Source organism: Gopherus evgoodei, chromosome 1 (genome assembly GCF_007399415.2).
Source record: "Gopherus evgoodei ecotype Sinaloan lineage chromosome 1, rGopEvg1_v1.p, whole genome shotgun sequence".
Taxonomy (NCBI): domain Eukaryota; kingdom Metazoa; phylum Chordata; order Testudines; family Testudinidae; genus Gopherus; species Gopherus evgoodei.
In genome coordinates, this window is record NC_044322.1 from 154,629,264 (window position 1) to 154,647,221 (window position 17,958).

The 17,958-nt window shown below is 42.5% G+C and overlaps 1 protein-coding gene across 1 annotated transcript; it reads left to right on the forward strand.

The window, feature by feature from the left end:
* The first annotated feature begins 1,279 nt into the window (after positions 1 to 1,279).
* Positions 1,280 to 17,246, forward strand: ATP6AP2 (ATPase H+ transporting accessory protein 2). The gene is made up of 10 exons (XM_030576117.1): positions 1,280 to 1,428; positions 3,336 to 3,466; positions 5,391 to 5,519; positions 9,168 to 9,263; positions 9,720 to 9,857; positions 10,174 to 10,227; positions 14,161 to 14,310; positions 15,419 to 15,535; positions 16,178 to 16,400; positions 16,502 to 17,246. Exons 1-9 carry the CDS (start codon positions 1,377 to 1,379, stop codon positions 16,361 to 16,363), a joined length of 1,053 nt encoding a protein of 350 aa, XP_030431977.1. The 5' UTR covers positions 1,280 to 1,376; the 3' UTR covers positions 16,364 to 16,400; positions 16,502 to 17,246.
* Positions 17,247 to 17,958: the final 712 nt, after the last annotated feature.

A 17,958-nucleotide genomic window follows, 5' to 3' on the forward strand; every position in this document is an offset into this window, starting at 1 on the left:
CCTTTTGCCAAAAAATTTGGATAGCCAGGACAGGGCTTAAAAAAGGGACTGTCCCAGGCAAAACAGGATGTATAGTCACCATAGTATTACTATTTCATTTTTCAATTTAAATTTCTAGTCAACGAAATGGAATTTTTCTCTCATTAGAAAAAAATTAACAACTAGATCTAGTTGGAAACCAACTAAATTAGCAACACTGCAGATAACTAGTTGATGACTGGGGGGAAGGGAAATCCCTGCCTGGGCCACTATCTTTGGGAGCCTTTACTACAGCTGTTATGAACAACACAGAGAAGCAGGACACACATACCCAACAGCACATTCCTGTTACCAACAAGAACCAGCACCAGCCTTGTGGACAGCAGCCAGAGCCACCAGCAAAGGCTGACAACACTCTGAAGGAGGCTGGGACCCACTGGCAGGCTCCCACCCATCTTTGCTGCAGCCAGGCCAAGCACACCACACAGCAGCTACCCTGGGGACAGGGGGCAGAGCAGCAGCAAAGCAATTATCACCCACATCACTCTGGGGTGAGCAGGGAGTTGCTGAGGTACACAGCCAGGCTGGAGAGCCCCTGCCCCCAGAGCAGGCTCCATAGCCAGGCGGGTGGGGTAAGGGGGGGGCTGCTATATTCTGCCAGTGGTGCTGGAACTAGGACTTCTGCCACACACCCCCTGACTTGACATAGTAATGACAAACACCAAATACATTTCCATTATCAGCACTGCTGCACCAGAGGTGGCCAGCTCAGCTATGTTCACACAGAGCCTCAAGGTTGCTGGGCCTGTCTCCTCATATGTCTGTGGAATAGGGTGGCGCAGCGATCCCGTATATTGTGAGTGGTCAATTTAACTGTCAATCCGAAATGTGCCAGGCCCCACCTCATGCAAAGGCTGTCACGTGGGATAGGACTGAACACTCTGGGGTGGGGTGGGGGTAGATCTCCCGCATTCTGAGTGGTCACATCGGTTGCCATTTATGAGTAGACTTCACTTGATACGGGAGAGACCCCGCCCCTTACCCGCTCCCAGACGGTAACGAGGCCGCGGTGCGAACATCCCTCACCCTATGAGCGGCCAGGCTGAATATCACTCAAGAAAAAGCCCCGCCTCCTGCCCGGGCTCGGGACTGGCCGTCAGTTCCGGAGCAGTGACGAGGAGAGGAAGAGAACTCTCACACGATGAGTGGTCAGTTCCCCTGTCACTCATAACATAGTCCCACCCCTTACCCCACGAACCGACCAGATGGGGGCTCTGTGAGTGGCTGGCGGGACTGTCAGTCAGTACTGTCAGGAGGGCGGGTTTGTGGGGCTGAGTGTGTACGGCCCGGGTGTCTCTGCTCCAGTCTCGCAGCTGTCTGGCCGTGGCGGTGCCGGGATGGGGCGGGCCGGGATGATGCTTTGGGCCCTGGCAGCGGCGTGCCTGGCTGGTAAGTGGCGGGGGGGCGTTCGCAGCTGGGCCCGGGGCAGAGGCCGTCAGCGACTCTAGGGATGAGCGCGGGGCGGTTGCGGTAACCGAGTCTGACGAGCGGCTGAACGGCCGCCAGCTCCCTCGTGAGCAGCCTCCGGCGCCCGGGTTCCGGGGCGCTGCGTCCCGAGCGCGGGGGCGGCCGCGGTCCGGCGCGAGGCAGAGCCCGGGGGGGGCTCGTGCCGCTTTGCTGCCTGTGTCTCGTGACCCTCTGGCGCCGGCTCAGTCACTGCGCGGCTCCCGCTGACTGACGGGGCCGGTGGGATCAGCCCGGGCCGCGCCCGTGACTTCCCCTCGGACTCCGCGGTTATTCCCGGCCGCTGCCTTGTCACTGGGCAGCGCCGGCGGCGGCCGCTGCGGGAAGATCGGCCCTTTCCGGGGGGAGGCGGGCGGGCGGGCGTCTGGTCGCTGTCGCGGCCGAAGGGCAACTCCCCGCAGGTGACCCGCAGCGGACTCTGCTGCCGGGGGTGGCTGCGCCGCAGAGCTTGCCCGGGTAGCCGCATCCACACGCCGGCGCTTCCCGGAGCCTGGTTTGGCGCTGGGGTCTGGCGGTATCCCCAGGTTCCTAGTGCCTCACCCACCAGCCTCATCGGCTCAGGAATCGATGCCCATCGGTTCTCTGCAGCAGCTGCCGGGAACCTTCCCTGCTCTCCTCGGGGTGCTGTGGGGGAGGCAGGTCCCCTCCCTCTTTGGCGGACCAATGGGCTTGGTTCAAAAAGTTCAACCGTTGTGGGACACAGACATTCTCCTTTCACACAGCTGCTCACGAAGGCCACAAGTTGGACATCAGTGTCCCAGGGTGTGATCCAAAGTGTCAGTTGTGGTTAATCTCAGAACTTTCTGGTCCTGCAGAGAGTTACCACCTGAGCCATAAAGTGGCTCCTTATGATTACATTACCCTTCTGTGTTTGGATAGGAATATGCTTGATGAATTGCAACTCAAAATTGTGTTCCAGGCTTCACAGAATATGTAGCTCCATGAGTCATTTTTGGTCAAATGATTATAGCATAGCTGGAAAAATGGTTGGCTTCCCAGTTCAAATGCAGTTTTGTTCACTGTGACCTTGAGTAAGTAACTTAACTATTTGTGCCTGTCAACCTAGCAAGGAAAATTGGGTTTAAAAAAGAAAAGGCTCTAAATCAGATACCATCTCTAAGCCAAATTGTCCAGAGCAAATTGCATGAGTGTCTTGTAGCCTGTGAAGTAGCAAAGAAACATGTTAAGGCTGACAGGCTACCATTAGTATTATTATTAGTCTATAAATTGCCCCCACACATATTGATCCAGAAAAATAGTCTTTGGAAATGAGGGTCCTTACTCTATTAAAACTGCAGCTGTTCAGCAGGACGAGTTGCCATCAATAAAAAAGTGCTTGAATTTTTGGCAAACGACTGTAGGTTGACCTATTCCTCTATTCTTCTGCATGCCATTGTTTTGAGAGCAACAACATGAAATTCTTGAGGCACACTTTGTTCAGTTGCTGTGAATATGTCATATCATGGCTTATATTTACTGTCAACACCTGCCTGGAATTTATGATCCAGAATCAGGTTTCGGAGCATAACCCTCTTCCCCCAAGGTCAAAATGGAATAACTAATTGAATAATTTACTAATAGAACCTCTTTCATATCTTGATTTTGTTTTAACACCTCAATTTGTCTATACATAACTCTGTACTGGAATTATCCATTGCATCCTACTACACTGAAATTAATGGCCCTCTTCAGCTGTATCTCTTAACTTGGTAGATCTGTGCACTGGAAGACTGAGAATCAGGAAGTGGTTGTTGCAATCCACGTCTGCTTCACAGGGTTTTAAGAAACTCGTGCTTTACCAAACTTGCCTGTCAATAATGTTTCTGTTTTAGGTGTCTCCGGTGATGAGTTTAGTATCTTACGATCACCCCAATCTGTCATTTTCCGAGATGGAAGTTGGCCAATACCAGGGGACCGGATCCCAGACATAGCTGCATTATCCATGGGCTTTTCTGTTGAAGAAGTATGTTTCAGTTTTCATTTTAAAAAAGCTGTAAAATGTAAAATTCAGATTAGTTGTTTCTGAGAGCTTTGAATTATAGTTATGGTACATAGATTTTATAAAATATGCTGGAAATAAGGTAGGAACTAGTAAAACAGACCACTAAGAGGAAATTCAGAAAGCTTGGGAATCTAACTTGTGTTCTTCCTTCTCTACAGTGAAACTGTTATTAAAGGGCTAACTGTAATATAAATGATTAATAATAAAATGTCTACAGGTCCTTTTGTGTCCTATCTTTTGCACTATGAAAATACCCTGTTAACAGGCTACTACACTTGCAGTCTTGAAACTAAGAGCAGAACTTCTTAAGAATAGTTGTAATGGTTTCTGCATTAAACAAAGCAGGACTGATTATGTACTACGTGCACTGAACGTCCGCTTGAGGCACAAGGTAAAATCAAATACTTTTTGGCCAACCAGGCAACTTGATTTTCACCATGCTGCTTTTCTTGGGGTATCTGTGATATGAAATGGAAAACTTATGTTGTTCAGCAGTCCATTCCTTCTTCTAAGCTAGGTGGTCCCTGCTTAACTGTGAGGGCCCTTGGGACTGTCCAGAACTAGCACCCCCCATTCCCTCCCCCACCCCCAGAAAGAACAATATGTCAAAAGAGTGTGGGGAAGGAGAACCCTCCAAATTTTGTTACAGCTAGCTATTCCTCCACTCAAAACAACAAACACACAAAGTGAAAGTAGATATCAGTATCATGGTTAAGGCTTTGATCCCATAATGAACTCCATACAGGCAGACTCCTGCAGCTGTGGGGAGCTCATTGCAGGGTTGGAGCCTTAATTTTTGGTCTTGACATGACTCATAATCTAGGAGAATAGAAACTGTGCTGTAGGAGATTTTTAGGATTCCACCTTCAGACTCTCTGGCATTCAAACTTACATTTTTAAAAAAGCGATCACTCTGTGTATTAATGCATTGTTAAGTTATCGGGCAACCTAAAAGATATGAACTTCCCCATTTGCTGAGCAGGCTGAAATGTTAAAATAGGGGTCTCCAAAACAAATCCTTCTGCAGTTCTCTACCTGTAAGGGAGGGTAAAACTAATAATCTTTTTTTTCCTCTTAATGGAGATCTCAATCAATTTCTCTTTCACCTGTAAGGAATATATAGATCATAGCAAACATGGTTAATTTTAAAATGCATTTAGCTTGGTCTTGTAAAATTGCCATCTATATTGAGTAACCTTTTTTTTTTTTTGTCAACGTTCATGTAAATTCTGCAGATATACAATTACATGCAAAATAGACTCAGCTCTTGCTCTTAATGAGCTGCCAAAGCATCTGTCTATTTTGCAGAACCCTTCCATTGCTTCAGAGCCTAATTACTTCTACTTAAATGTCAGAATCACTAGCCTTTATTGTTGTACCAGAAACATCCCGGCAATGTATTTTTCCAGTGTGGCTAAATATTATTGGTCTATGTCAAGCATATATTTGAATAAAAATATTCCTCCAACTAGCTACATATTAGAGAAGCTTGCTACTTCCCTCAAATCAGGGGAAGTTGCTTTTCATATCACTAGAAAATGGACTCTTAGTGAATATTTTGGAATGTAGCAGTCATGACTATGAAACTTGGTTCAGTAGCCACATAGGCAGTTTAATAAGCCAACATTGTACAATATGTGAATGACGCTTTTTCTTACAATAATGTTATGGAGGACCTGCTGTTAATAGAGAATTAACAAAGAAATGGCGTGGGGGGGTGGGATCCTTTCAAGCCTTTAGACTCCCTACTAAGTTTCCAGTAGGTTCTATAAAGATTTGATATCACTGCAAATTCTCTACATTAACCATTTGATATAATTTGATCTGTTTTTTTTCCTTTGATTTCAAGCTAAGCAAAAGTTTTTGCTTTTAAATTTGTTACCAGGACCTTTCCTGGCCTGGACTTGCAGTGGGTGATATATTTCATCGTCCTCGAGCTACTGTTCTGGTGACTGTGAAGGGAGTGGACAAGCTGGCGATGCCTAAAGATGGAATTTCTTATCCTGTTGAGAATGTAAGTATCTGCAATTTTTTGTGTTTGTGTCTGTTACTCATACTTCTGTTAATACTGAAAGTATTGCATAGTGTTTGAAAAAAATCCCAAAAGCTAACCTTTCACCAATTGTGCTTTTTATACTTGACATAGCTTTTCATGTAGTCGGAGAATTAAGGCCAGAAAGGACCGTTAGATCGAGTCTGACCTGGAAATCACAGTATGGTAAACTTCACTAAGTTTCCCTTGCATTGATTCCAGTAACTTGTGTTTGGCTAAAGCATATCTTCCAGAAAGGCATCTAGTCTTGTTTTGATGACATCGAGAAGTAAAGGATCCATCACTTCCACTGTTAGTTTGTTCCAATGTTAAATTGCTGTCACTGTTAAAAAATTGTGCCTCACATCCGATTTGAATTTGCCCACCTACAGCTTCCAGCTATTGGTTCATGTTATGCTTTTCTCTGCTAGATTAGAACCCTTTAGTATACGTGGTGTCTTCCCTCTGTGAAAATACTGACAGTGATGTTGTCATCTCTCAATCTCTTTTTGATACATTAAACAGATTCCCTTTAAGTCTTTCGCTGTAAAGCATTTTCTCCAGCCCTCCAGTCATTTTTGTGGGTTTCTGAACCCTCTACAATCTTTCAAAATTCTTTTTAAAGTATGGCCACCAGAACTGGATGCAGTTGTCCAGTTTGTCTCACCAATACTGTATGCAGAAGTAAAATCACCTCCCTATTCCTACTAACTCCTCCCCTGTTTATACATTCAAGAATCATATTAGCCCATTTTGCCACAGAATTGCACTGGGAGCTCATATTGTGTTGCTTGTCCACTAGGAATCCTAAATCATTTTCAGAGTCACTGCTTTCCAAGATGCAGTCCCCCATTCTGTAGATATTGCCCACATACGTTATTCCTACATCTATATCTTTGCATTTGACTGTATTAAAAGCCACTTGTTTGAATGGGCCCTGCATACAAAGCAATCTAGATTGCTCTCTATGACTACCCTATCCTCATTGTTATTTACCACTCCAACAATCTGTCATCTTTTATCAGCAATGATTTTAATGTTTATTGTCAGATCATTGATGAAAATTTTGAATAGCATTAGGTCTAATACTGATCCTGCCACAATTAGTATCACTCCCATTCAGTAGTGATTTCCCCATTGACAACTACTTAGAGATCCATCAGTTAGCTCAGAGGTGGGCAAACTAAGGTCCGATGGGCCACGTCCAGCCGGGGGACTGTGCTTCCCGGCCCCTGAGCTCCGGGAGGTTGGGGAGGCTAGCCCCTGGCCTCTTCCCCACTGCCCCTCTTCCCTGCAGCCTCAATGCACTGCACTGCCAGCACTCTGGCCTGCCACTCCTGCTGGGCAGCGTGTCGGCGGGGCTACAAGCTCCTGCTGCTCTGAGCAGGATGGTAAGGGGGCAGTGGGGGAGGGGAGGTTGGATAAGGGATGGGGGTCCCGGGGGCAGTCGGGGACAGGGATCTGGTGGGGGCGGGGACTGTCAGGGGACAGGGGTGTGGATAGGGGTGAGGACAGGGAGCAGGGGGGTTTAGGAGGTGGGGATCCAGGGGAGCGGTTGGGGGTGGGGGTCCTGGGAGGGGGCTGTCAGGGGACAAGGAGCAATGGGGGTTGGATGGGTTGGGCATTCTAAGGGTGGCAGTCAGGGTGGGAAGGGGCAGATAGGGGGCAGGGGCCAGGCTGTTTGGGGAGGCACAGCCTTCCCTACCCGGCCTGCCATATAGTTTTGCAACGCTGATGTGGCCCTCGGGCCAAAAAGTTTGCCCATGCCTGAGTTAGCTGGTTCTTAATCCATTTCACATGTACTTTTAAAAAATGACACTTTACAATATCAGTACCGAGAATGTTGTGTGGTGCTAAGTCAAACACTTTGTACCAAAGTCTAAGTATATTACAGATGTGTAGTTAACTTTATCAGCCAAACTTTTAATGTCATTAAAGAATGAAATCAGGTTTGTTTGAGATCTATTTTCTATAAAATCAAGTTGACTGGCATTAATTATATTCCTAGTCTTTAATTCTTTATCAGTTGAATCCTGTATTGGCTTTTCCATTCTTTTCCCTAGGATTGATGTCAGGATAACTGGCATATAGTTATCCAGGTCATCCCACTTGCCCTTTTTGAATATTGGCACAACATTAGTCCTCTTCCAATTTTCTGGAATTTCCCCAGTATTCCAAGATTTATTAAAAATTAACATTAGCAAACCAGAACTCCTCAGTGAACTCTTTCAGGCTTCTTGGAGGCATATAATCTAGGTTTGGAGGTTACAAATTGTTTATCCTTAGTAGATGATTGCTTAACATCCTCCTTGGTTATTAATGAACTGGAAAGTACTTCTTCATCCTCATGTGATAAGAGTACATCATCCTGCTTCTTTCAAATAAAGAACAGAAATATTTATTTTACTTTACTATCATTAACAATTTAACCATCTGTCTAGTAATGGACTTAATCCGTTGCTAGAATTTATTTTGTTCCTAATAAGCTTTAACTTCTTATTGTTCTTAGCCTCGCCAAACAGATTTTTTCCCAATGTCTTTACCTTCCCTCATAAATTTTCTATACCATATAACTTCTAATTTATATCTATTTCCTCCTTTTTCCACTTATGTATTGCTTTTAAATTTCTAATTGTTGTCATAACTGTGCCACTGAACCAAGATGGGCTTTTAGCCAAAGTTGTCTTCGTTTTTGATTGTAGAATCATGTCTTTTTGGCCATCTAATAATCTCTTCTTTAAGAACTCTCTATTTTCATTCACATTTCTCTGTGTAAACTTTTCCTCCCAATCAATTTCACTCATCTTTCCTCAGCTGTGGAAAGATTTTCCTTTTTGAAGATGAAAGAGAATCAACTCTGAATATCCCTAGAGACTCCTAAAAGAGCAGTCAACCTTTGCAAAATCATCTTGAAATGTTTTATTGTAGGTAGAAAACCTACTACTTCACATTATCATAATGATGAAGTAGATAATATTTTACTCAGTCATCAAAAGTGAATAGGTGACTAAAACTTTGCAAACTTGAGCTGTTTTTGAGAACAAAACTAATACTAATTTATTAAATTTGTTCTCTCTCTCTTCATAAGCCATGTGCCCCTCCAAGATCCCTCAAGGAATGTCTTTATCTTGACACAACTAAACAGTTCATATTTTCACATTGTCTAGCATTGAACTGGTTGCTTTGGAAACCCTTACTCTGAATTTCCTAGTACCCCTTGTAGATATAACATGAGTGTACAAAGCTGGCATTTTCTTTTATAGAAAACATCTTTGCTGTAGAGTGGATAGTATGCATTCCTTTCCTTTTCGCATCTTTGTTTTTAATACGATTTAATAAGGTTAATTTTGTATTTAACAAGGGACTCTAAAATTGCTCCCCTTTTCTAAACTTCTAGGGAAAGTATTAAAATGCTGAGACCATGCCCACAATGAATACAGCCACATCTGTTGCACTTTTATCAGTTAAGACTGGCTGCATGCAGGCTGTTGTATAAATGTGTCTGTTTGAGCATAAGTATGTAATCAATGCACAAAACGGAAAGTCACAGTTTTTGTCCCAAGGAATTTCCATCCTTGTCTACACGTTGCTTTAGCCAGAATTCCTTATTAAAGCTTTATTGTTTTTCAGGCTGTTCCTTTCAGTCTTGACAGTGTTGCAAATGCTATTCATACCTTGTTCTCTGAGGAAACCCCTGTAGTCTTGCAGTTGGCTCCCAGTGAGGAAGTGAGTATTGATTCATCTTCTAAACCATTTGAAATAAGAGTTAAACCACACAGTTGGAAACTGATGTGCTTAAACCTCTTGGCTGTATGAACATCTTGTATTACCAAAAAAAGAACAGGAGTACTTGTAGCCTTTAGAGACTAACACATTTATTTGAGCATAAGCTTTCGTGGGCTACAGCCCACTTCATCGGATGCATAGATTTCTTGCTGTATGTTCTAGTCTATGCATACGATGAAGTGGGCTGTAGCCCACGAAAGCTTATGCTCAAATAAATGTATTAGTCTCGAAGGTGCCACAAGTACTTCTGTTCTTTTTGTGGATACAGACTAACACGGCTACTACTCTGAAACCGTGTATTACAAAAGCACCTGCATGTGTAATGGAATTAATCTAAGATGTTTGAAAAATCCAAAACTGAACTATTCTCATATTACACAACCTCTGTTCTTACAGAGAGTTTATATGGTGGGAAAGGCAAACTCTGTATTTGAAGACCTTTCTGTCACGCTGCGACAGCTACGGAACCGCCTTTTCCAGGATAACTCCATTCTCAGTTCAATTCCCCTCAACTCTCTCAGCAGAAACAATGAGGTAAGAAACAGTGGCCGATGAATACTGCTTTAATTAAACTGCCTCTGATCTACTTTTATGAGTTCAATTTAAGAAATATGCTCATTCATTTTTCATCTCCTTGTTGTCATGAGGGGGAAGTTGCTCCCCAAGTTTCAATATTTAAGTACTAGAAAATGGTGATTAATTGATTTTTGGGCATTGTTTGACCCAGTAACAAACATTGCAGGGCCAAAAAAAGCTACTGCTTATAGCTGCAGTTTGCTGAGATGTGCAACAAAATTAGGCTGCTTCATCTTCAGTTTCTGTTCAGTAAATACTTGTTTCTCTCCCCTAGGTTGACCTGCTTTTTCTATCAGAACTACAAGTCCTGCATGATATCTCCAGCTTGGTGAGCACGACTTTTCAAATACACTCTATATCAGGGGTTCTCACACTGGGCTTCGGGACCCCTCAGGGGGTCACAAGGTTATTACATGGGGGGTCACAAGCTGTCAGCCTCACCCCAAACCCCAGTTTGCCTCCAGCATTTGTAATAGTGTTAAATATATAAAAAGTATTTTTAATTTATGGGGGGGGGGGGCTGGCACTCAGAGGCTTGCTATATGAAAGGGGTCACATACAAAAGTTTGAGAACCATTACTCTATATGTCTCACATATGATTGAGGGAATTTTGAAAGACACTTCTTGTTAAAGTCTGACATCCTATGTGTGACAATCTCTAGGGCAGTGGTGTCCAAACTGAATTCCCAGGAGCCATTTGTAGCTCTTAAGTGATTTGAACCATGGCCTTCAAAAGTGACTTAAAATGTGTATTTAGAGATTGACAATGTGTTCCCTGAGATGCACCCTGTAGTTTCTGAACTGAAGTGTATGAATCAGCTCTGCCACTGAAATGGGTGGAGGTGGCATCATTTCTTGTCTCTTGCAACAGCCCTCGTGTGAGCTGGGGTACTCTGAGCTGCTGCTTTCCCTTCCAACATTGCTGGGGAATCTCCAGCAGGTGATTTGTGGGTGGTTCCTGTTTTCTTCATATGCTGCCTAAAGGTGCAGTGGGAGTAGAACAGGGTAGAGAATATGTACCTGATATTGGCTCCTTGACCTTCTTGAAATGAAATGATTGTTCTGCCCCCTAGATTAAGAGGTTGGACATGGCTGCTTTAGTGCATGTTTCCACAACAACTAGTCAAAAGCCATAGCTGGCTGTGTGGGTTAAATTTCAGTACAGAGTTGTTACAAAATCATAGGACTGGAAGGGACCTTGAGAGGTCATCTAATCAAAGCTGCAGAAGCTATCTGTGGCCAGCATCCCAGACAAAGGGAAAAAAATTGTAGGGAAGGATTTCAGACCAAGCTGGATGAGCAAGCATCTCAAGCAGGTGATTTAAGAGAAAGCAGCAAGCCTACATGAAATGGAAGATGGGAGGGATCAGCAAGGAAAGCTACTTCTTGGAGGTCAGAAAGTGTAGGGATAAAGTGAGAACTGCCAAAAGCCAAGCAGCGTTGGACCTTGCAAATGGAATTAAAACCAATAGTAAAAGGTTCTATAGCCATATACATGAAAAGAAAACAAGGAAAGAAGTGGGGCTGCTAAACACTGATGATGGGATGGAGATTAAAGGTAATCTAGGCATGGCTCAAAACCTAAACAAATACTTTGCCTCCGTTTTTAAGAAAGCTATTGAGAAGCTTAGGGATAGTAGGAGAGTGGCTAATGGAAATGAGGATATGGAAGTAGAAATTACCATATCTGAGGTGGAAGTCAAACTCAAACAGCTTAGTGGGACTAAATCTCAATCTAAATCTGGATAATCTCTGTCCAAGTATATTAAGGGAACTGGCACATGAAATTGCAAGCCCAATAGCAAGGATTTTTAATCAATCTGTAAACTTGGGGGTCATACCCTATTAGCAATTCTCCAGTCATCTAGTACCCATTTTTAAGAAAGGAAAAAGTGATCTGGAAAACTACAGGCCTATTAGTTTGACCTCAATTGTATGCATGGGCTTGGAATAAACTTTGAAAGAGAAAGTAGTTAAGGACATAGAGGTGAATAACTATGATAAAATACAAGGTGGTTTAACAAAAGGTAGATCATGCCAGACTAAAATGATCTCCTTCTTTGAGAAGAGAACTGATTGTTTAAAAAAAAAAAGAAAGAAAGAAAGAAATGCACTAGAGCTAATCTACTTCATTCTCAGTAAGGCATTTGATAGAATTTTACATGAGAAATTATTAGTTAAATTGAAATATATGAGGATTAATATGAGAATTGAAAAGTGGATAAGGAACTGGTTAAAGAGGAGACTACAAATGGTCATACTGAAAGGTGAACTGTCAGACTTTGAGGAAGATTAGTGGAGTTCCTCAGGGATTGGTCTTGAGACAAGTTGTATTTAAAATTTTTATTAATGATCTTGACATGCAAAGTGGGAATGTGCTAATAAAATTTGCAGATACCACAAAGTTGGGAGGTATTACCAATATGGAGGAGCATTGGAATATCGTACAAGAGGATCTGGATGATCTTGAAAACTGGAGTAATAGAAATGGGATGGAAATTTAATAGTGCAAGGTCATGCGCTTAACGACTAAGACATCAAGAATTTTTTCACAAAACTGGGGATGTATCAGTTGGAAATGACGGAGGAGAAAGACCTGGGTGTATTGATTGATGACAGGCTAACTACGAGCTGCCACTGTGAAGCAGCTGTGAAAAAGGCTAATGCAGTCCTAGGATGCAGACAGGGCTACTAGGAGGATCAGAGGAGTGGAGAACCTACCTTATAAGAGGAGACTCAAAGAGCATGGCTTGTTTAGCCTAACAAGAAGAAGGCTCTGGGAAATACAATTGCTCTCTATAAATACATTAGAGGGATAAGTACCAAGGAGGCAGATGACTTATTTAAGATAAGCACCAGTGTTGACACAAGAACAAATAGATATAAACTGGCAATCAGTAAGTTTAGGCTTGAAATTAGTTGAAGGTTTCTAACCATCAGAATAGTGAAGTTCTGGAACAGCCTTCTAAGGAGAGCAGTGGGGGCAATAAACCTAACTGGGTTCAAGACTGAGCTTGATAAGTTTATGGAGGGGATGACATGATGAGACAGCCTACAATGGCATTTGGCTGATCTGTGACTGCTAGCAGCAAATATCTCCAATGGATTGTGATGGGACACTAGATGGGGAGGGCTCTGAGTTGCTACAGAGAATGTTTTCCCAGGTATCTGGCTGGTGGGTCTTTCCAACATGGTCAAGGTCTAACTGATCACCATATTAGGGATTGGGAAGGAATTTTCTCCTGGGTCAGATTGGCAGACACCACGGGGGATGGGGAGGTTGCCTTCCTATGGGGCATGGGTCACTTGCAGGTTTAAACTAGTATAAATGGTGGATTTTCAGTAACTTGAAGTCTTTAATGATTTGAGCTCTTCTGTAACTCAGCCAGAGATTAGCGGTCTATTATAGTAATGGGTGTGTGAGGTTATGGCCTGCAGTGTGCAGGAGGTCAGACTAGATGATTGTGATGGTCCCTTTTGGCCTTAGTCTATGAGAACTTGCCAGTATACCAAAGACCAGAAACATAAGGTTAAAAAAATGCAGTGATAGAGGCAGGTTCAAGTCGCTGTTCTCCCACAGATTGTGTAACTTTGGGCAGATCACGTAGTCTGTCTCCACTTCCCAGATGGAAAATAGGGGTAATAGCACTTCCCTAGCTCAAAAGGGTCATGAGGGTGCATTCATAAATGATTGTGAGGTGCTCGGATTCTGTGGTGATTGGGTGGCGCAGGCAAATACCTGAGATCTCACATCTTGAAGAAATATTGCTTATGTAGCTGGGCAGCAGAAAAAATAAACTTCCTTTAATAAAATTCACAGCAAAGGTCAGTTTAGTAGCACAGGAAACCATGGGCATCCATGGAATTTATGCATTTTCCTTCATGCTTTCTATCATTACAGCAATCCTAGAATCAGGATTTTGACATAAACTTAAGGAACACCTACTTAAGGAACACCTACAATATATGGATGAGAGACCCCTTTCAGTGGAACTGTAACTCTTGATGCATGTGCCTCTTTAAAACAATCTCTGGCATAAACTTACCCAGGCACTTCTACCCTGCTTCCCTTTTGAAGACCATATAGCCAGCTGTAGACACTTCTCTGATCCAAGATGGCAAGTTCTGGCAAACTTCCAAGTCTGCATGGAATATGTCAGACAAAAATGAAGCTGACTCAGTCAGTGATTTAAATCTCATTGGACTGAGTATTTAAACTAACCCATTTTTTCCCTGTGGTTCACTTTTTCCCCCCTTAAGTTGTCTAGACATAAGCATCTGGCGAAGGATCACTCCCCAGACTTATATTCACTGGAACTGGCTGGCTTGGAAGAGATTGGGAAACGGTATGGAGAAGATTCTCAACAATTCAAGGATGCCTCTCAGATTCTTGCTGATTCCCTGCAAAAGGTAAAAGGAGATCTACCATAAATACTGTTCTGTAAAGTCTGTCTGAATAACAATTCTAATGTGAACAGTACTGGTTTTGTATTAACAAGACAGCTGAACACCAACATTCATTGGTCATACAGCATTGTACTGTGAATTGCCATTCCTTTGTGTTGGCCTCTCCATCTCTTGGTTGGGTAAACTCTAGTCCCTCTGTCAAGTATCAAATCAAACTTCTGTAGTTTGGTCACCCCTGAGCAAGAAAGGTATTAGAGGGCCTTTTTGGCAGGTCAGATCTGTTTGTGAAGGAGTCAGAGGGTGATATTAACAAATGTGTAAATCAGTAAGTCCTGATAAATTGGTTTTAAAAGATACTTTGTGTTTATAGGCATTTCTCACTTAAACTGGCTGAAAACGTGAAGGAAATAGCTCTAGCTTTAGCCCACCACAATGTGGTCAGGTGCTGTGTGTTTTTGTTTTTTTTTTCCACACCTTGAGCAGTTCTACCATTTCCAAGTCTCCCAAATATCCACTCTTTCATTCCTTTCCTGAGCAGGCTGCCAGTTGTGGATTTTATCAAGATCCACAACTGGCAGCCTGCTCAGGAAAGGAGTGAAACTATCCATCAAGATCTAAGACAACTCCATCTTGCTAGTATCCAAAGTCTGATGCCAAAATATAGTGAGGCCAAATACTAGATACTTAATTCACTAAGTTAAACAGCTCTCTTCTGTAAAGTACTGGATTCATATACAGCAATCCAGCGTGTGTCAAATGTTCACGTTTGATCAGAATTGCTCTCAAGTAGGAATCTTAGATTAAGTACAGAATAGGGAAATACATGGGCCAGAGCATATGTAATGGAATATTGCCGCTTTCATATCAGAGCACATGTATCTGTAGAAGGTCAATAAGAAGCTCTTAGGATCCTGGACAACTGTCCAGTGGTCTGTAAAGAGATGGTCTAAACTAGCTCACAATTGGCATTCTTCTTAGCAGACTCAAATCACTGGAGACTTCCATTTCTCCAGATTGTTCAGATCTACTGCCTTGGTGCATCATCTGTTACAGGAGTCAGATTTAGTAACTATTGCATATATCTGAAACTAAGCTATTGTTGCTTTTTCAGTTTGCAGATGAGATGTATAATCTCTACAGTGGGAATGCTGTGGTAGAGGTGGTGACTGCAAAGACATTTGATGCTTCCCTTGTGAGGAAGAGTCGGTCCATTCTCCAGACTGCAGAGGTAGTGAATGCACTTTAAGCCCCTTTTCTGCAGATGAACTATTACAAATGTGAACATGTGCATCGCTCCATTTTGTAGAACTAGAATATTGACTTGATACTGTAGCAACCTTTTAAACTTTTAGTGGCTTAGACACTAGGCATGATGAATCATAGAATACCAGGGTTGGAAGGGACCTCAGGAGGTCATCTAGTCCAACCCCTACTCAAAGCAGGACCAATCCCCAACTAAATCATCCCATTCCAGTGCTTCCCCACCCTCCTAGTGAAAGTTTTTTTCCTGATATCCAACCTAAACCTCCCCCACTGCAACTTGAGACCGTTATTCCTTGTTCTGTCATCTGGTGCCACTGAGAACAGTCTAGATCCATTTCAGGTACTTAAAAGCAGCTATCAAATGAACAAACATAGCAGGTGCAGTGACCTAGTCTCCATTTATGATGCCAGTCACATAGGTGCATTAGTATTTAGTGCAAGTAATTCCAGAATTGGCTGTGCAAAATATCCATCTCTTGGTATGGGCAGTCTGAATGTTAGTATAATGAGAATATGTTCAGTGTGCAGGCTGACTTCAGAAGCATTGTGACTGCTGGCCTCCAGATGTCTCACTTTTTTAAACCATACTTTCCTTCTTTCACTGCAGAGTACCTCATATAACCTAGGATATTCATACAACTTCAACTATGCTGTGGTCTTCAACATAATTCTGTGGCTCATGATAGGCCTTGCATTAGCTGTGATTGTAATCTCCTACAACCTCTGGAACATGGATCCTGGCTATGACAGCATTATTTACAGGATGACAAATCAGAAGATAAGAATGGATTGAACTTCAGTCCAGGGAAAGGAGTGTGGCTGCTTCTGAAGTGTGTTAAAATAATATTTTGGCATGGTTAAATGTGGACGTCTTTAAAGGTGCTTTTATTTCTCTAATGGTTCCTTGTGTTTTCTTTTTGTCTCTCTTTAGATGCGAATAGTACTACCAGAGTGGATTTACAAAGCTGAATCTACCGCTTGCTATAAAACCATGCCCTAATTATTACTAAACTATATAACTTCATTCCATTTTGGTAACACAAAATGAATTTTAGAAATAATACCCTGTATTCCTTGTGATTAAATATGTGAAAAAATGCACTGAAATAATAGCAACTTTCTGATTTAAACTTTTTACACAGGAGGTTTAGAAACTATTGTTAAGCTGTGTTGTATATTATGAACCAGATGTAAATGTTTGTTTGATGTAAATATTTCTAATGGTATATGTAGTGTTCAGGGGAAAACAGATTATAGCCCTATTTATGTAAAGCCTTCACTATGGGAATAGTTCCACAAGAACAATTCTGGCTGAAACAGTATTTGGGTTTTTTTACATTCCAGCCAACACCATGAACCATAGCCAAAATGAGGCTTGGTGTAGATCTTATCAGCTCACTGCTGCATTTAAAAGGACTGCAGAGAAATAATAGGTAAGAACACTGGTGTGGCTGGGGTATACAGTTAGGAAACTACAAATATAGAAACTAGTCTGGGTGCTTGAAGTTTAATGTAATATACTGTAGAGGCTTACATTATGATGCTTCTGATTCTTTTCATGTATGTTCAAACACCTGTTTTTGGTGGTAGAAGTGGACCAATAACTGGCACTTAACCACACTCCATTTTTATGACTCATGTGCTTCAACCATTAATAAACAGAACAGGTAACATTTGCTGTGGAGTTCATTTACTTTTCCTACAAAGTTCCATTAAGGGATAGTCATACTCAGTTCAAAACTAAGTTAACTTAAGCTAAACCAAACAAATGCAGAAGGCTACATTTATCTAAATACATTAGGCCCTCTTGGGGGGGAAAAAAATGGGCACACATGAACGCTGGCTTTTATGCCTGGCTCTGCCACTGGCCTACTGGGTGACCTTGGGTAAGTTGCTTCTATCGCTGTGCCTCAGTTTCCCCCATCTGTTTAAAAAAAAAAGGATGATACCACCGTTTTGTAGCATGTTTTTTATGCATAGATGTTCAAGTGCTTTGAAAGTTAATACCTAAAGGCTTTCACAAGCTAGTAGTGCTCTAACTATTCAAAGCTTCTCCCTGTTTTCTGTATTATTTACACAAAACCTTTACCTGAGTAACTAGTAGATGAAAGCCTATGCTGTTGAGCCACCTGATACACCTGTACAAGTAATCCACCATCTGTGCTCTGTATCTAGTTCATTTTTCCTTAGGCTTGCTGTGACCAGTGAGGGTAGCTTTCTTTCTTGGCATTGTGTGTGGTCAAAGCCTAGAGTGGTACTGGTAGTAATGCTCCCATATAGCAAGCGGTATGTATGGAAACTGTTCACTTGTCTAGTTCTTCGACCAGATAACTTCAGGATTTGTGGTAGGCCTTCACACCAGTGTGTCTGCACTGTTTTCCCAAACAT